We start from the raw sequence: 19,716 nt of genomic DNA, 5'->3' as shown, positions 1-19,716 counted from the left end.
ACAGAGCCCGCTCCAGCCAGTGAGCCCACTACAGAGCCCAGTGAGCTCCAGCCAGTGAGTCCACTCCAGAGTCCGCTCCAGTCAGTGAGTCCGCTCCAGTCAGTGAGTCCGCTCCAGTCAGTGAGTCCGCTCCAGTCAGTGAGCCCGCTCCAGCCAGTGAGTCTACTACAGAGCCCGCTCCAGCCAGTGAGTCAACTACAGAGCCCGCTCCAGTCAGTGAGTCCGCTCCAGCCAGTGAGTCCACTACAGAGCCCGCTCCAGCCAGTGAGCCCACTACAGAGCCCGCTCCAGCCAGTGAGTCCACTACAGAGCCCGCTCCAGTCAGTGAGTCCGCTCCAGTCAGTGAGTCCGCTCCAGTCAGTGAGTCCGCTCCAGTCAGTGAGTCCGCTCCAGTCAGTGAGTCTACTACAGAGCCCGCTCCAGCCAGTGAGTCAACTACAGAGCCCGCTCCAGCCAGTGAGTCTACTACAGAGCCCGCTCCAGCCAGTGAGTCCACTACAGAGCCCGCTCCAGCCTGTGAGCCCACTCCAGAGCCCGCTCCAGTCAGTGAGTCCGCTCCAGCCAGTGAGTCTACTACAGAGCCCGCTCCAGCCAGTGAGTCTACTACAGAGCCCGCTCCAGCCAGTGAGTCTACTACAGAGCCCGCTCCAGCCAGTGAGTCAACTCCAGTACGGCATGCTCTCCCTATCAGTCCGGTGATGGCCAAGAGGGCTGTCCTCACGTTCTATGTTTTGGTAGTCTTGCGTGCCTGGAGGATGCTCTCAGAACAGCCTCAGCCTGAGCCCGCTGCCGTCCCAGAGCAGCCCCAGCCTGAGCACGCTGCCGTCCCAGAGCAGCCCCAGCCTGAGCACGCTGCCGTCCCAGAGCAGCCCCAGCCTGAGCACGCTGCCGTCCCAGAGCAGCCCCAGCCTGAGCACGCTGCCGTCCCAGAGCAGCCCCAGCCTGAGCACGCTGCCGTCCCAGAGCAGCCCCAGCCTGAGCACGCTGCCGTCCCAGAGCAGCCCCAGCCTGAGCACGCTGCCGTCCCAGAGCAGCCCCAGCCTGAGCACGCTGCCGTCCCAGAGCAGCCCCAGCCTGAGCACGCTGCCGTCCCAGAGCAGCCCCAGCCTGAGCACGCTGCCGTCCCAGAGCAGCCCCAGCCTGAGCACGCTGCCGTCCCAGAGCAGCCCCAGCCTGAGCACGCTGCCGTCCCAGAGCAGCCTCAGCCTGAGCCCGCTGCCGTCCCAGAGCAGCCCCAGCCTGAGCCCGCTGCCGTCCCAGAGCAGCCCCAGCCTGAGCACGCTGCCGTCCCAGAGCAGCCCCAGCCTGAGCACGCTGCCGTCCCAGAGCAGCCCCAGCCTGAGCACGCTGCCGTCCCAGAGCAGCCCCAGCCTGAGCACGCTGCCGTCCCAGAGCAGCCCCAGCCTGAGCACGCTGCCGTCCCAGAGCAGCCCCAGCCTGAGCACGTTGCCGTCCCAGAGCAGTTCCAGTCTGAGTCCGCTGCCGTCCCTGAGTCCTCCGCTCTCCCTGATACGGCCACGGAGGCCGCGCCACCGAAGCGCCTTGCCCTGCCGGCGCCACCGAAGCGCCTTGCCCTGCCGGCGCCACCGAAGCGCCTTGCCCTGCCGGCGCCACCGAAGCGCCTTGCCCTGCCGGCGCCACCGAAGCGCCTTGCCCTGCCGGCGCCACCGAAGCGCCTTGCCCTGCCGCCTGAGCAGCCTGAGCCTGGTGCCATCACCGAGCTGTCCGCTCCCCTTGATACGGCCACGGAGGCCGTCACCAAGCTGTCCGCTCTCTCTGATACGGCCACGGAGGCCGTCACCGAGCTGTCCGCTCTCCCTGATATGGCCATGAAGCACCCTTGGCCTACTGCCCTGCCGCCGTCCAAGCCTTCTGCCCTGCCGCCACTGCCCAGATCTTCTGTCCTGCCGCCATCATCCAAGCCTTCTGCCCTGCCGCCGCCGCCCAGGCTTTCTGCCCTGCCGCCACTGCCCAGGCCGTCTGAACCGTTGGAACCAGCCTGGTCAGTTCCTCCGGCACCACCCTGGCAATCAGCCAGGATTCCAGACCCGCTGGAACCAGCCTGGTCAGTTCCTCCAGCGCCACCCTGGCACTCAGCCAGGACTCCAGAACCACTGGAACCAGCCTGGTCAGTTCCTCCAGCACCGCCCTGGCTATCAGTTGGGCACCCTGGATCTGGCCCACCATCCCTCCCCCTGATCCTCCTCCTGTCCACCTCCCTCCTGAGTTTTGGTGTTTTTTGTTTTGTCTGGTGGAGCGTCTGGTAGCCGCTCCTTTGAGGGGGGGTAATGTCATGATCACCAGTGAGAGTGCCCTATCAGCCACTAGAGGGCACTCCATCTTGGACTCTTGTTTTCACCCCTTGGACTACAATTCCCATACTCACCCCTTTTGTTACGTGCACCGTTTGTTTCTCTGGCTTTGTGTTTTGTGGACTGGATTTCTGGATTTTGACCCTTGCCTGCCTTTGGATTAACGTTTCTGGATTCCCCAATAAATACTTATGCTGCAACTGGATCTCTACATCTTGTTCTTGTGTGTCCGTGACACAACCAGAATGATTCAAAAGTGAAAGTAACAGCCAGCATTTACTCACAGTCAAGCTGTTCTGCACCCTGCTGCTGTTTCATGTAAGACAGAAAGATACATTTTGAAACATTGTCTTCATGCTGATGTTTTCCATATGATAAACAGTGAGAGTGGCTGTGAAATCAATTCTAAAAGGATTATCCTTGAGTGAAGAAAGAGATTTAAGAAAAGGTGAGAACATACCCAAATAAGTACCCAAAGAGAATTAATAGACATTCAATAAATTTTGCAAGGAAAAGAAATTAAAGTCAGTTCTGTTCTGAAGAGGATTCAGAAGATGCAAAACTTTCAAGGAAAACCCAGTCTGATGGAGATGTCTCCAAAAGAACCAGAAGAGGTGGCATGACTGCCCTTATAAAAACAAGTATACTTCAAGTTCATTTTTTAAAGTATACTTATGTAAAGTTCAGCTATATTTTTATGTTGTGAGTATACTAATATAAATGTACTAGTATACTTGTAATTGTACTATTTCAGTATTACATGGACAGCTTGTTAGTGTATTAAACTATCATTTTAATTATACTTTAAGTGTTACAGTAGTAAACTTTGAGTGCACAACTACATTTTTCCTTTGCCAGTCAAGTTCCTCCACACCAAACTCACTCATCCATGTCGTCATGGACATTGCTTTGTGCACTGGAGCGCAGTCATGTTGGAACAGGAAGGGGCATGGACGTGCACAGACATAGTGGGGGGCAGGGGTTCAAGTGGAAAAAAAGGGCATTTCTCATAATTAATTTATTTAAAAAAAAAAAAAATAAACCCTTAAATATATTAAGGCAACTCTGACTTCCTTAACAATTTATTTTAATTCCCTCACACTCACGCAATTGTTTTATACTCCACTGATTTCTACAAAATAATCCGTTCACACAGAGACCATGGTCTTATTCACTAGGTTTATCTCAAGAGCAGGCAACAGCAAAGGAAACTATGCCACAATGTGCATGTTTTCTGCACTACTATTTTTCAAGTAGCCTAGCTATATATTTAGAATAAATGACTGCACCAAGGAGAGGGACATAGTTTCACTAGTAATTTGCTTATTTTGCACAAATCAATAAATTGTTTTAATTCTTTTGGTATTGTTGGAATACTTCTTTCATGTAGTGGACAATTTTAAGATTTTGGTCCATTTTTGCTGCCATGGAAAGAAAACTTAACCCTAACCCTACACATTTAGATGGAGTTTGTTTTAAGCCTACTACCATCCGTCTGTTTGCATCTGTAGATTTCTTCTAAATGAACCAAAACAAGCTAATCTGCATATTTAAACACATCAAGAGTTATTCCCCTGAAATGTTATAAATACATTATATATTATAACTAGGGCTGTCAATCGATTAAAAATTTTAATCTAATTAATTACATACTCTGTGATTAATTAATCTAAATTAATCGCATACATAATTTTTGCTGTGAAAGTATTAAATATTTCAATTCAAATGAATCAATGCAGGGTTTTTCCTGGGTCAAAAATGGTCTTCGGTGGTGACAGACATGGTCATCCACACAAACAGTAAAAAGTGCCCTACCCACGTGATCTGCGAGCCCGATACTGACAATAAAGTACCCATCACTCTCACTGTAATTCTTTCTTGCCCTCTTTGCAAAAAAAAAAAAAAAAGTGATTTTATAGCTTTGTAAGAGAAGATGCTTTTTTGCTAAACCTGAAAAGTATTAAAAAGTAGCATTTAGAAGTTATATTAACTAATAATATAATTTTCTACCATATACAATTGAATGCTCCTAGCTAACAACAACTTGCTTTGTTCTGGTTTCACCTCACTCAAGTCTAAACTAACTGATTTTATAGGTAGGCCTAATTTACTACACATTGACATTTAAATAACCTGAAAATATTGTGGATTATTAAGGCTAATTTTACTAACCACTCTTGCTAAATGGGGTAAGCACACTTATGTTCTCATTTCAGAGTTGTTCGAGTAAATGATTCATTATAGACCGTGTGGACAGATCAGTTGTTGTCATGATTCATTAAAATGAATCTGTTCAAATGAGTCATTAGGTCGCGAATCAGACATTAGGGACGTTGACGCATTGCATGCGAATCGTGACTGTTATTAGGACATCGCAAAAGATTTGTCAACACAGAAAACACTTTACCACTGGATAGGATTTTCTTTTTGTTTACTGAAAGTGTGGTTTATGTCAGCTGCACGTGCAGGGCGCCTGTCAGGGAAGATGAGGCAGGGACGTGCACAGGGGGGTTGCTCAGGTTGCCCGGGCAACTGCCCATATGCCCTTCTCGACTCACGTTGCCCTTCCGAGGACTTAACATTGTCGGAAAGGTGAGTAAGGTTATAATCATTAACGAAAACTAACGAAAAAACGAAAACTAGGTGGGAAAAAACATCGTCGTTAACTGAAATAAAAATAAAAACGAGGCATTACAAAAAAAAAAAAAAAAAACGATAACTAACCAAAACTGTAATGTGTGTTTGGCAAAACTAACTAAAATAAAATAAAATTATAGATTAAATGTCCTTAGTTTTCGTCTTTGTCAATGTCTTTCATAGAGCAAACGTTCAACTGAATTTCATTTCCCTGCGTCTCTCACTCACGCGTCTCTATCACATACTCGCGCGCGCACAGTCCCTCCCCTCCGTGCACACCGCGCCTCCATGAGTGTTGGAAGCAAGTTCGCGAAAGGTTGGTATCTCGTGAAAACCTTTACACAATCACACATTAAAAAGTGGTATAAAAATATTTTTAATTCTGAATATAATTTTGTCAGTGTGTTAATGTCGACCTGAGAAGCGATTTCGAAAGCGATTTTCTACTTTAGAAAGTTAAAGCGGAACTCAGTAAGATTTGCAAAGCTCCCCCTACAGTTTTCTTCAATGAATCACACTACTGTAAATACTCCAAGCGCAGCTCTGGACTACAACGACTACAACGCTCACCAGCGCAGTAGTTTTGCAAATACAGTGCAAGAAAGAGGAGGTGGGTAATGTGCAAATATAGTACACTCGATGGAGGTGGGTAATTTTCAAAATTGTCTTATAAAGTCATAATATATAGACATTGTTTTTGAATTACCGTAAAGCATTTTGTCACTCTCACGTGAACATGAGGCGAGATTGTTTCGGGTCGGTGCAGCTCAACTTGCAAGTGCTGTATTCTGGCGTAGACGTGCCAGAGGGGGTTAGTGCTCGCCTCAAACACACCACTACAAGTCAATTAACCATCGTAAGGATTTAGAAAACTATTTATGAAGGTAAAAAAGTTACTTAGTTCTGCTTTAACTAGACGCAAGTTTGAGGTAAAATGCACTTGGGTTGTCGATGTCAAAACACTATTTAAGCTGTGATTCAAGTAAGGAAAAACTGACGACGGGCCATTGAATTATTAGAAAAATAATGCACACCTGAGGTGGTGATTCGGTCACGACTCGAATTATTAGTCAATTATTCCGCTTATACCACGGTTATTCTCAGTCCTTCATAGCCCGTGAGTTTTTTTTTTTTTTTTTTAAAGGGGGGTGTTGGTAGGGGAGTGCCCTTTTTTTAGGTCAGAGCAACTGCCCCTCAAAATTCCTGTGCATGTCCCTGAGATGAGGTGACGTTCTTTTGAGTGCTATTCACACTCAGCGGTTATTCAGAAAAAACATTCTCCGAATGCGCCTCGTGAAACATGGATTCGGTTTTACGAACTTTTAGCATTGTGTCAGTTGATTTAGATATTATGTGTGAGGTAGAGAGAGTGCAAAGACGGTGCTTACTTTCTCGCATGCATGAGGGAGGAGCTCTGCTCGTTCTGTCCATCAGCGCAGCAGTCGTCTCCCTCCTTCATTTTACAGTCGAATGGTGGCTAGAACGGCTCCAGGTTCAAAGGTCAATACGGAATGGATTAATCTGCGTTATTTTTTTTAACACGTTATTTTTTCTCAGATTAATTAATCGAAATTAACATGTTATTTTGACAGCCCTAATTATAACAAATGCCTGCAGAGGGTGCCAAAAGCCTGCTGATTTTTGTTGTTACACAGCACGATCAAATCCTCGATTAAAGCCAACCACCATAATTAAATTTATATTATTAGTTAAATAATAATATATAATATAAAATAAGAATTTGTGGACATCAAACATGCAAAGACAGAGCGAGGGTTTAAACTTTTATTGATGTATTATTCTGTGTAAGTGCAGATTTAAGAATAGCATAACGTAATGCTGTACTATAATTTAATAAATCGTGCATCCTTAGAAAACGGTCTAATAATGCAGTTCATTGATGCTCCTCTTCTGGTATTGACAGCCCTACTGATATCTTTACCATGGTTCAAAACGCAATGCATAGCACATTAAAATAATTGAAATTATAATATGACATGAATTACATATATTATGAAATCAAGCAGAGGCGTAGCTGGTGGTCAAACTAATAACGCGGTGTTAAACGTATACATAATCTCACCCTTAAATAGTTTCACAATTGTTTCAAATTTCACAAATTTCACATGTTTGTGAACATACATAGGCTACCTGAAAGAAATGCACAGGATGGATCCATCTAGGGCTTTTTTCTTTTTCATCTCTCATTGCCAGCAGTTGTATTTTCCAGGGCATAGTTGTCAGAAGTCGTCAGCCAGCAGCAAAGGTGAGGTGAGGTGGGGCGGGGCGCGCGTTCGTGTGTGCGGGAACGAATGGCGTGTCGCGGAGGCTCCTGAACTCGACAAAGCTGACCTGATATATTAGTATTTTTTTATTCAGTAAATATATATTTGACAGGGAAGCTGTACACAAACAGGAATATATATTCATTTATTAAGAAAAAAAACACCCCAGAGAAAAGGGCACTTTCTCTCGAGGAAGAAAAAGGGCAGGGGCTCAAGCCGCCTTTTATGTCTATGTGTGCATGTGCCTGGGAAGGGGCCATCCCCAAACTGTTCCCACAAAGTAGTGACCGACGAATTGGGATATCGCTTAGAGAGCCCTATCAGCTTCGTGTGAACTAAAACAAGCCAATGAAATTGGCGTGCGATATTTGCATAATGCGCACCGCCCCCGACAGATGTATATAAATAGCAAGCGGATGCAATCGCACTCTGTTTTTCGCTGAGGAGACAGCTGGTGTCCGCACTACAGCAAGGGTACAGAAACTGTGGCGACGGGACGTACGTCTCCGTTCCCTCCTTCAGGGAACGAGGGTTACATACGTAACCGAGACGTTCCCTTTCAGTCGGTCACGTTCGACGTACGTCAGTAGTGACCGATGAATTGGGATCCCAACTAAAGCGCCACAGTTACGAAACCCCTTCCAGTGCTCAACGCAAGCTCTAACCGCCCATAGCACCGGAGGAGCGGAGAAGGGGGCGAGCTTACGCCGAGAAGTTTACTGCTGTTTTACCTAATACCCACTAAGTAAACTAGACTACACTGGGGAAGCAAACCCGTAGGGGACGCTGCGGAGGCCACTACCTACCCGATGGGGGAGGAGTTTACGTGGAGAATACACATATGGACTGGCCCGGGGGGCAGTACGCATATGGAGTCCCTGGGATGGCTCCACCTGGGTAGGGGGAGACTCATCTGACAGGTGACAGCAGAGCTGGCTCTGCTAAGGGAAAGACACGGACTCGCCGTAGGGAGTTTTAAACCGTGGATGATTACACATATGGGACCGCTCACGTAGAGGAGTCACGACATATGGACCCCAGCCAACAGAGTCAGCGACGGATGTAGGCCTGGCATCAGACATCTCCGCAATGTCCGAGCCGAAGGGGGAGGCGGAGGAACTCGACAGGGTTCGCCAAGCGGGGAACGCGACTAGAGTGAAAAGAATGCACGTATCCGGCCAGAGGGCGGGAATGGCATTGCAAGCCGACACTTAGAGCGGGTACAACACGTCTACCGACTAGTGGATGCGAGTACACGTGAAGATACCGGCTCTACACGTAGGCTATAAAACCTAGCGAACGTGTTAGGTGTCGCCCAGCCCGCAGCTCTACAGATATCTGTCAGCGAGGCGCCATGAGCCAGTGCCCAGGAGGAGGCCACCCCTCTGGTGGAGTGGGCTCTCAACCCGAGCGGGCAAGGCACGCCCTGGGATTCATACGCCAAGGCGATGGCATCCACTATCCAGTGGGCCATCCTCTGCTTGGAGACAGCCTTTCCCTTCTGCTGGCCTCCGTAACAGACAAAGAGCTGATCTGAGGTCCTGAAGCTTCGAGTTCTGTCCACGTACACACGCAGAGCGCGGACGGGACAGAGCAAAGCTAGGGCTGGGTCTGCCTCCTCCGAGGGCAGCGCTTGCAGGTTCACTACCTGATCTCTGAAGGGAGTGGTAGGAACCTTGGGCACGTATCCAGGCCGGGGTCTCAGGATGACGTGAGAATCACCGGGCCCGAACTCTAGGCACGCTTCGTCGACCGAAAACGCATGCAGGTCCCCTACCCTCTTAAGGGAAGCCAATGCGACCAGAAGGACAGTTTTCAGAGACATTACTTTCAGGTCGACTGATCGCAAGGGCTCAAAGGGATGACCCCGGAGAGCTGTGAGAACCAGGGTCAGATCCCAAGAGGGTACGGAGGAAGGGCGAGGAGGATTCAGTCTCCTTGCCCCCCTCAGGAACCTGACGATCAGATCGTGTTTCCCCAGGGACTTACCCTCAACTGCGTGGTGATGTGCAGCGATAGCGGCAACATACACCTTCAGGGTGGAGGGAGACAGCCTTCGTTCCAACCCTTCTTGCAGGAAGGAAAGCACAGATCTGACCGAGCATGATCGGGAGTCCTCTCGGCGAGAGGCGCACCATTCGACGAACAGGTTCCACTTCAGCGCGTAGAGACTCCTAGTGGAAGGAGCTCTAGCGGAAGTGATGGTGTCTACAACCGCTTGCGGGAGATCACTCAGAACCTCCGCATCCCGTCCAGGGACCACACGTGGAGGTTCCACAGATCGGGACGCGGGTGAGTTGCGACATGCGACGGGAGCGTAGACCACCTTGACGGTTGATGTACGCAACGGCCGCAGTGCTGTCCGAGCGGACCAGTACGTGCTTGTCTGACAGCAGCTCCTTGAAGCGGGCCAGAGCAAGACGTACTGCTAGCAACTCGAGGCAATTGATATGCCAATGCAGCTGAGGCCCCGTCCAAAGGCCCGCCACTGCATGCCCGTTGTACGTGGCCCCCCATCCCGTGGCAGAGGCATTCGTTGGAGACCACAGCATGCCTGGACACTTGTTCGAGGGGTACTCCGGCCCGCAGGAACGAAGGATCCGACCACCGGACAAGGGTGCGACGGCAGGTCGGTGTCACGGGGACACGGAGCGTGCCGCGCTGCCACGCCCATCTCGGGACCCGGCCGCGGAGCCAATGTTGAAGCGGCCTCATATGGAGCAATCCGAGCGGCGTGACCGCGGCTGCAGATGCCATATGCCCCAGGAGCCTCTGAAAATCTTTCAGTGGGGCCACTGTCCTGCGCTTGAGCGAGCTCAGGCAGTTCAACATCGACTGGACGCGCGCATCGGTGAGACGTGCAGTCCGTGCGACCGAGTCTAGCTCTAGACCGAGATAAGAGATCCTCTGCCCGGGGGCGAGTTTGCTCTTTTCCCAGTTGACCCGAAGACCCAACCGGCTGAGGTGAGCTAGAACCATGTCCCTGTGTTCGCACAACTGCTCTCGCGAGCTGGCCAGGATCAGCCAGTCGTCGAGATAGTTGAGAATACGAACGCCCTGTTCCTTGAGAGGAACAATGGCCGCCTCCGCAACCTTCGTAAAGACGCGGGGTGACAGGGCCAGCCCGAAGGGTAGGACTTTGTACTGATATGCCCGACCCTCGAACGCAAACCGCAGGAAGGGTCTGTGTCGAGGCAGAATCGAGACATGAAAGTACGCGTCCTTCAGGTCGATTGCTGCAAACCAATCCTGGGGACGGACGCATTCGAAAATGCGCTTCTGCGTGAGCATCTTGAACGGCATCCTGTGAAGATACCGGTTCAGGACGCGCAGATCCAGGATTGGCCGTAGCCCACCGCCCTTTTTCGGTACAATGAAGTAGGGGCTGTAGAACCCCGACTTCATGTCGGCTGGAGGGACCGGCTCGATTGCATCCTTCGCCAGTAGGACAGCAATCTCCGCCCGGAGAACAGGTGCACTGTCCAACGACACTTGAGTGAAGTGGACACCCCTGAAAACCGGGAGACGCCGGGCGAACTGAATCGCATAGCCGAGTCTGATAGTGCGAATGAGCCAGCGGGACGGGCTGGGAAGCGTGATCCACGCCTCCAGACTCCGAGCCACCGGGACCAAAGGCACCACAGACGCACCGGGGGTGGGGCAGCAAGGCAGAGTGGGACCCGACTCGGACGGCATGGGAGCGGCCCGGAGTGAGGTCGGACTCTGCGAGGCAGCAGTGCGTGGGGGAGACGGCGCACGGGACGTGGCCTGCACCATCACACTGCCACCTGCTGGCGGAATGGGAGGGGGCTGCGAGCGGCGAGGCGGGGCCTGGCACACTGGCAGACGCACCCTGTTGTGACCTGGAGTTTGAGGAAACTGCTCTTTTTGTAAAAAAGTGGGTACCGCTGGACTCCGGGGAGCCAGCGGCGGTAGATGGACAGACATCACAAATTCCCCCGGCCCTCCTCCGGGGTGGGAGAGAAGGTGGAAAACTCTCCCGAAGAGCAAGAACCTTCCCCTCCAGGTTGCCCGTCTCAGGGCCGTGACTTCTTTTTTCGTTTGCCACCTGGCTTGGCAGAGACGGGCTGGGCACCGCGTCCGCGACCGGCACCCTGCTGTCTGGCTGGTGTAGGCTGCTGCTTTGCCGACTTAGCAGGGGCGGAGGACGACGCAGACGGGCGCCCTCGGCGACGAGCAGGCTGAGGCTGAGCCACGGGCGGCTGGGTGGAGGCAGCAGCGGACCGCCGTGGCATGACATGTTTGATGGCCTTGGCCTGCTTTTGTGCAGCGGAGAACTGTTGGGCGAAGCTCTCCACTGCGTCGCCGAAAAGGCCGACCGGGGACACGGGGGAATTCAGGAACCGCTGTTTGTCGGCCTCCCGCATGTCCGCCAGGGTCAGCCAGAGATGGCGTTGCTGGACTACCAGGGTAGACATCGCGTGACCAACAGCGCGTGCTGTCACCTTCGTCGCCCGGAGGGCAAGGTCAGTGGCAGCGCGCAGCTCCCCAAGCAGTTGTTGGTCAGGCCCTTCCTGGGGCATCTCCGACAGCGCTTTTGCCTGGTAAACCTGCAAAAGGGCCATCGCGTGCAGGGCGGAGGCAGCCTGCCCACAGGAGCTGTAAGCCTTCTCAGTCAGACCGGCTGAGAACTTACAGGCCCGGGACGGGAGGCGCGGCTCACCACGCCAGCCAGTGGCCGTTGGACACAGCTGCATCGCAACGGACCGCTCGACTGGCGGGATCCTCGCGTACCCCCTGGCTTCCCCGCCGTCCAGGGAGGAGAAGGCGGACGAGGGACCGGGCCTCGCACGAACACTATAGGGTGTTTGCCAAGACCTGGTCACCTCATCGTGCACTTCCGGGAAGAATGGCATTGAGGCGGGACGCTGGACCTGACCAGCGCGACCCCCCCCCCAAGTACCAATCATCCAACCGAGATGGGCCGGGGCAGGGTGGAGGGTTCCACTCGAGCCCGACACACAAGGCGGCCCGGGAAAGCACAGCCGTCAACTCGGGATCCGACTCGGGGAATGCTACCGTCCCGGAGGGCGGCAGCGCGTCCGGACCTTCCTCCCCCGAGGACTCTGGCTCACCTTCTGATGCAGAGATCGACATCTGCTCCGCCGCAGGCGCACCAAAGGTAACGGCTGGACAGTCCGTAGAGGGCCCAGCGGAAACCAACGGTGGCACAATGGGTTGCGGTGCTGATGAGGCGGCAGGGGCCCGCGGAGCGTTTCCGCTCGGCGGGGAAGCCCTGACCGTAATCCTCAGGTCGCCCTTCCTATACACCGCCGAACCATCATTCCGACCGGGGCCGGAAAAAACGGTCGAACGGGGCATAGGGGAGGGGGCCCCCGCTTCCTGAGACTTCAGGAAGGAGAGCCTAGACCTCAGCACCGCGATAGTCATATTCCCGCAATGGGAACATGAACCATCCACAAAAGCTGCTTCAGCGTGCTGAACGCCCAAACATGAGATGCAGCGATTGTGCCCATCAGCAGGGACCAGGGAACGACCGCACCCAGTAACGCACAGATGAAATGACATACTGTCAGGGTTCGTCTGTAAAGCTCTTTTAGAAGGGGAAGGGTCAGCTCACTCGTGCTGAAGCACACAGGGAGTGACGCGATGTGCTCAGGTACACCACTCCCTGAAGCACACCGAGGAACCAGCCCAAATCGCAACACACACACACACTCTTAGGGTGTTGCTGTTAAAACAGCAGTTGAGAGCTTATAGCTCGGCTCCTCGGAAGCTCGCGACCTCGCTGAAGTGCCTTCACAACCAACACAAACAGCTCGCTGTCAATCCTCTTCTGAGGCAGTTTTAGTTGCGAAAGACAGAGTGCGATTGCATCCGCTTCCTATTTATATACACCTGTCGGGGGCGGTGCGCATTATGCAAATATCGCACGCCAATTTCATTGGCTTGTTTTAGTTCACACGAAGCTGATAGGGCTCTCTAAGCGATATCCCAATTCGTCGGTCACTACTGACGTACGTCGAACGTGACCGACTGAAAGGGAACTAAGGGTTCAAGCCCAAACCCTGAAAAACACCTGAATTCAATGATCTGGAGGGGTGTCCCAATACTTTTGGCAATATATAATGTATATAGTGGACAAATTCAAATTGGTTGAAGTAAATAAGACAATTATTGAGACTCTTAAATCTCAATCCATCATTTCGATCCTTTTGTTTCAAGAATCCAGAATTGGAAAGCCACCTACAGGAGAGATGCAAGAAGAACAGTATAAATGGATTAGAAGATAACACAAATCTGAGCACTACTATTTTAAAGATGCACTACAGACAGTCTTACCTAACACTGGAATAAAGCATCTTTGTTCTTAATGGTGGCTTTTTATTTCTTTCTTTATGAACATTATAATCATCTTTTGGCAGGCAACAGCTGCATATGCAAAATCATTCTGACCATTCAACATTGTGATCCTCTTCCAAATGTACAAAGGCAATGAATGTACTTCATATAAGATATATAATGTGTCAAGACATGTTTGCATTAGGCTTCAATGTCAAAACAACGCATGTGAAACGCCGAATCATGTCAGTCATCAAAATGAATTCTAGAGTAGTAAGTTTCCACGTAAGGAAATGAGGAAGTGCTAATGATCGTGGAAGGGGAGAGCAGTATTTTTCATTCATTCATTTCGTGAAGTTCATTGTCAAATATAGTTTTGTATAAACAAATAAAAATAATAATAATTATAAAAAACAAGAACTCACTAAAAACATTGTTTTTTTGCTACACGTGAGTTCCCTCTACAGGACAACAGGAGTTTTGTTAACTGACAGGAGTCATCTTACTTTCCAGTTAACCTTTATTTTCTACTTTTTTTTTCAAGCTTAAAACTAGAATCAACTAACAATGCAAAAGGACAAAAACAATCAGTGTAAGATGTGAGGACGATTAAGTTAATCTTATTATTATTATTATTATAAAAAAAACTTACAAATCCAATTTTTTTTGCCTTAAATACAAAAACAGCCTAATAATGCAGAAGTGCATATTTTATGTACTGATGCCTCAATGACCTTCTAACAAAAATATGTCCTAACATTTTGCATTCACTTTTTTCTGTCACATTTCATTTGACCATTTTGCAAACATTATTGGAATGTTACTTTTGAAAGTTCTGAATGTTCTGAAACACACAGTAATATTTAAGAAACATTAGATTAATCCAACTAAACATTTCAAGAAAAACATTCCATGAATGATGTATACAAATAGTGAGTTTGTGCTAACATTAATAAAGATAATTTTGAACAAAAGTTTTATTAACACTACTGGAAGAACGCTTTTCATAACTTTAAGAGAACCTTGCCACAGCGTTCCCTGTTAGCTGGGTATACAACGAAAATTATACAAGAAACATTACTATGAGACTTTTAGTTCTTTTTTTGCCACAGGGTGTCTGAGAAACATCATTCTTTTGATACCACATTCTCCGAAAGACATTTTCCCCAGAAATCATTTTCCACGACAGTTTCGCATCTTCTTGAGTCCCTTCTCCGTCAGTATCTGCAATATCTGAAGAACACAAGCACACTTTTATTACTCAGTGCTCTTGGTAAGTCATCAATATTTATTCAATGTGCAGTATATTGAACTAACCTTCTGTAAAATCTGGTTCCTCACTGCCAAATCATTCACATTTCTACTTGATTTCACCTCCAATCTCACTATCTGCCTCTTCTTCTCTGTGAGAGAAACACACATGAAGCAGGATAATAATGGATGAGTTCAAATATTTCATTTAGTGATCAATTCTTCACACTGGCTTACAGCAACAGCTGAAGAAAAAACAACAATCATGCAACTAAATCTTGGCAATTCATTAATCCACATACAAAGACTCAATATTTCTGCAGTTAAGTTAAATTTCAAATGACTCACCAGCGTAGCAGATGAATGCTAATTTTTCCACACACCACCAGTCGTTCCACTCTCCAGCAGAGGTTGTTTGAACACACATCTGATTGCCACCAGAATTGTTCGGCTGTCCTCTAATCCACAATCTGAATGCGGAATGGCTCTGATCAGACCAAATCCAGGGAGAAGTCCCTGTAATCCGATAGAGTCCAATCCACATGTATTCATTAAAACCCTTGGGCACGTTTTCTACCAGTGAAATCAGGTCCTCCTGGTCATCCACGGTGGTGAGATCAATGTGATTCTGTCTGCAGTACGTCTGCGCATCGGACCAGTTCATTTTCTCAGAAATAAAGTAAAACAGATGGGAGTTCACACTGGAGCTCAGAGCTGAGGAGAGAGACATTAACCCCGACTGATCAGTTGCATGAGATGTCTACTACAGTATCGTGTCAGACAGTGCATTGTAGTGTCCCTGAAGAAAAATTCAATTCAATTACTGCTTTAGGAGAGGAAGAATTGTCTAAACTTGTTTAATCATCAAAATCAACAACATGTATGCTAGACCCTATACCGACTAAGCCATTGAAAAAGATGCTTCCAGAGGTCATAGATCCTCTTCTTAATATTGTTAATTTATCTTTATTACTAGAATATGTACCGAAAACTTTTAAGCTGGCTATTATTAAACCTCTTATTAAAAAAACACAACTTGATCCTAGAGAATTAGTCAATTAAAGGCCGATTTCAAATCTCACTTTTCTGTCAGAAATACTAGAAAAGGCAGTATCAATGCAGATTGTGTCAAAGCAGCTTTACATTGATAACTGCTATATAATTTTGGCTCTTAAAGAACAGTGTCAATGCAGGCAGATCAAAGCACTGTTGATTATCAAATGTGTTATAGAAAATATATGTTTATAATATATGAATATAAATATAATAATAATAATAATAATAAATATATGATATTTGTTATATCAAAGGTGTTAAAATGGAGTGGGAAAAAAAAGCCTTGGGAGAAACCAGGCTTAGTCGGGGGGCCTTGCTTTGTTACAATCAGGTTGCTATCATAAGTCTGATAGGATCGCAACATTCAAAGTATTTATTTCAGTTCCATCCAGTTGAGGATCGTATTCATCACGCCGGTATGGACGGTCTGTTGAGGAACTGTGGCACTGGCTGTCGTGTCGATGAGGCCTTCACAATGGATGATCTAGTTGACTCGATCTCTGCTGGTACTTCAGGGCTGCGTTGTGGTCGTGTCAAGGCGCAGGTCCTCAGTCTCAGCTGGATACGGCCCGGATCCGGTTGACTACGGTAAACCTCGGGATAAACAGAAAGTCTAATATTAGCGTAGATGCCATTCTTCTTCTGCTGTAACGAGTACATCTGGTGTTATAGGAAGTGTTCCCGGTTCCGGCTGACCTAATTTATGCCGCCTAATAATCCTTTAATAGATTTGAAACTATAATTTGATGATGTGTTATGTGTATGCCAGGTTAAAGAGATGTGTTTTTAGTCTAGATTTAAACTGACAGAGTGTGTCTGCTTCCCGAACAATGCTAGGAAGATTATTCCAGAGTTTAGGTGCCAAATAGGAGAAGGATCTACCGCCTGCGGTTGATTTTGATATTCTAGGTATTATCAGCTGGCCTGAATTCTGAGATCGCAATAAACGTGAAGGACTATAATGTATTAAGAGCTCACTTAGGTACTGGGGAGCTAAACCATTTAGTGCTTTGTAAGTAATTAGCAAGATTTTAAAATCTATACGATGTTTAACAGGAAGCCAATGCAGTGATGACAGAACTGGGCTAATATGGTCATACTTCCTAGTTCTAGTAAGGACTCTAGCTATTGCATTTTGTACGAGCTGTAGTTTATTTATTGTAACGATGTTCGTAAATGTGGGAAGAAGGAGGCGGGAACCGGCGAACATTCAACGTAACTTTAACGTAAAATAAACAAAGAACAAAATGAAAGTAATGCCGGCAGACCCTCGCGGACGTCTGCCGGCCACACAAACATAATAAAACATAACGTCTGCCGGCCACACAAACATAATAAAACATAACGTAAAGTCCAGGCCTGGTCCTCTCTCGCGCCGTTCCCTCACGGCTCTCGCCCGCCCTGCTCGTCACATACCCCCATCGCCCCTCGCAGGCCGGGGGGTACTCCCGAGACTGCGCTCTACTCCCCCCCGGGGCCTGTCTCGGCGGCCGCAGCACCTGGGGGTAAGGACAGACGAGACGAGAGAAAGGAGACGGAAGCAAGGGGAGCGACAGGACGAGAGAGGGGAGAGAGGAAAAAAGAGAAAAAAAAATTCTTGGTCCGGTTCCCCAACACACTGCCGCTCGGTCCTCAGCCAGCCGGGAGGCTCTTCCTCGCGGTGCCATGCGGTGGCACTGGATGCTCGGTGGACGGCCCGATCCTCGACCGCCTCCTGGTGGCCGGCGATGGCTCCTCCGGACTGAGGGCAGCCGGCAGCGAGTCCCCCGTTCCCTGCTCCTCCCCTTTATGGCGGACGGCAGCAGGCTCCGGCCCACGGCAAACGGCGGCGACTCCTCCGCTCCCTCTTGGACGGCAGCCACCCCACCTCGTCCCAGGGGCACAGCCTCGAGCTCTCCGTCCCACCTGTCACTAGGCTCCAGCACCACCGCCTCGGGCAGCCTCTCACGGTCTACACACACTCCCGCGCTGCCCGAACTCCGCAGCACCGCAATCCCCCTCAGCAGTGAGGGCTCTTCGACAGCATGTCCCTCCTTCCTCCCGGGTTTCGGCACCAATGTAACGATGTTCGTAAATATGGGAAGAAGGAGGCGGGAACCGGCGAACATTCAACGTAACTTTAATTCAAAATAAACAAAGAACAAAACGAAAGTAATGCCGGCAGACGTCCGCGAGGGCGGCGATGGCTCCTCCGGACTGAGGGCAGCCGGCAGCGAGTCCCCCGTTCCCTGCTCCTCCCCTTTATGGCGGACGGCAGCAGGCTCCGGTCCACGGCAAATGGCGGCGACTCCTCCGCTCCCTCTTGGACGGCAGCCACCCCACCTCATCCCAGGGGCACAGCCTCGAGCTCTCCGTCCCACCTGTCACTAGGCTCCAGCACCACCGCCTCGGGCAGCCTCTCGCGGTCTACACACACTCCCGCGCTGCCCGAACTCCGCAGCACCGCGATCCCCCTCAGCAGCGAGGGCTCTTCGACAGCATGTCCCTCCTTCCTCCCGGGTTTCGGCACCAATGTAACGATGTTCGTAAATATGGGAAGAAGGAGGCGGGAACCGGCGAACATTCAACTTAACTTTAATTCAAAATAAACAAAGAACAAAACGAAAGTAATGCCGGCAGACCCTCGCGGACGTCTGCCGGCCACACAAACATAATAAAACATAACGTAAAGTCCAGGCCTGGTCCTCTCTCGTCCTTCACGGTCGTCGCTCCTCCTTTTATGCCTCCGGAGCTCCTCCGTGAGAGACTCGAGGCCGGCGCGCCTCGCAGGTGATGCTCATTATCACTCGCGCCACCAGCCTTGCGCCGTTCCCTCACGGCTCTCGCCCGCCCTGCTCGTCACATTTATCAAGCGGGAGGAACAACCACCCAGTAGAGCGTTACAGTAATCTAGCCTTGAGGTAATGAACGCATGAACTAACTGTTCTGCATTTTTCATTGAGAGCATATGTCGTAGTTTAGATATAATTTTAAGATGGAAGAATGCGGTTTTACAGATGCTAGAAACATGGCCTTCAAATGAAAGATTGGTATCAAAGAGCACACCCAGGTTCCTAGCTGACGACGAAGACTTAACAGAGCAGCCATCAAGTGTTAGACAGTATTCTAGATTATTGCGTGAAGAAGTTTTCGGTCCAAAAATTAGAATCTGTTTTTTCTGAATTTAGTAGTAGGAAATTACTGGTCATCCAGTTTTTTATATCAGCTATGCATTCCGTTAATTTTGTGAATTGGTGATTTTCGTCAGGTGAAGAAATATAGAGCTGAGTATCATCAGCGTAACAATGAAAACTAATGCCATGCTTCCTAATGATATCTCCCAAGGGTAGCATGTACAGAGTGAAAAGCAACGGTCCTAGTACTGAGCCTTGTGGTACTCCATATTGACCTCTCTTCGTTTACTACTACAAACTGATAACGGTCAGATAAGTATGATTTGAACCATGACAGTGCAATTCCACTAATGCCAACATAGTTTTTTGAGTCTGTTTAGAAGAATATTGTGATCAATAGTGTCAAATGCAGCACTAAGATCCAGTAATAGAGAGATACTAATAGAGAGATACAACCACGATCTGATGATAAGAGCAAATCATTAGTAACTCTAATGAGAGCAGTCTCAGTACTATGGTACGGTCTAAATCCTGACTGGAAATCCTCACAGATACTATTTCTTTCTAAAAAGGAACATAGTTGTGATGAAACTGCCTTTTCTAGTATTTTTGACAGAAAAGTGAAATTTGAGATCGGCCTGTAATTGACTAAATCTCTAGGATCAAGTTGTGTTTTTTTAATAAGAGGTTTAATAATAGCCAGCTTAAAAGTTTTTGGTACATATTCTAGTGATAAAG

General features: G+C 49.1%; 1 protein-coding gene across 1 annotated transcript; it reads right to left on the bottom strand.

Annotated features, from left to right (window-relative positions):
• Window positions 1-13,824: 13,824 nt before the first annotated feature.
• On the bottom strand, window positions 13,825-16,026 carry LOC125270874 (hepatic lectin-like). Its single transcript, XM_048194882.1, has 3 exons — window positions 15,158-16,026; window positions 14,876-14,961; window positions 13,825-14,791 (listed from the first exon to the last, which is right to left on the bottom strand). The coding sequence occupies exons 1-3, from the start codon at window positions 15,537-15,539 to the stop codon at window positions 14,732-14,734; spliced, it is 528 nt and encodes a 175-aa protein (XP_048050839.1). The 5' UTR covers window positions 15,540-16,026; the 3' UTR covers window positions 13,825-14,731.
• Between the last annotated feature and the right edge of the window lie 3,690 nt (window positions 16,027-19,716).

Source organism: Megalobrama amblycephala, linkage group LG6, assembly GCF_018812025.1.
Source record: "Megalobrama amblycephala isolate DHTTF-2021 linkage group LG6, ASM1881202v1, whole genome shotgun sequence".
Classification (NCBI taxonomy): domain Eukaryota; kingdom Metazoa; phylum Chordata; class Actinopteri; order Cypriniformes; family Xenocyprididae; genus Megalobrama; species Megalobrama amblycephala.
The sequence above is the reverse complement of the archived record's forward strand: the minus strand, read 5'-3'. Positions and strand labels throughout refer to the sequence as shown.

What these genes read in the sequence shown, in the direction of transcription:
- LOC125270874 (XM_048194882.1), bottom strand. Translation starts at nt 15,539, where the DNA reads ATGTCTCTCTCCTCAGCTCTGAGCTCCAGTGTGAACTCCCATCTGTTT. An exon ending in AGCATTCATCTGCTACGCTG is followed by an intron (nt 14,962 to 15,157) that starts GTGAGTCATTTG and finishes TTTCTCTCACAG; the next exon opens with AGAAGAAGAGGCAGATAGTG. An exon ending in GGAACCAGATTTTACAGAAG is followed by an intron (nt 14,792 to 14,875) that starts GTTAGTTCAATA and finishes TGTGTTCTTCAG; the next exon opens with ATATTGCAGATACTGACGGA.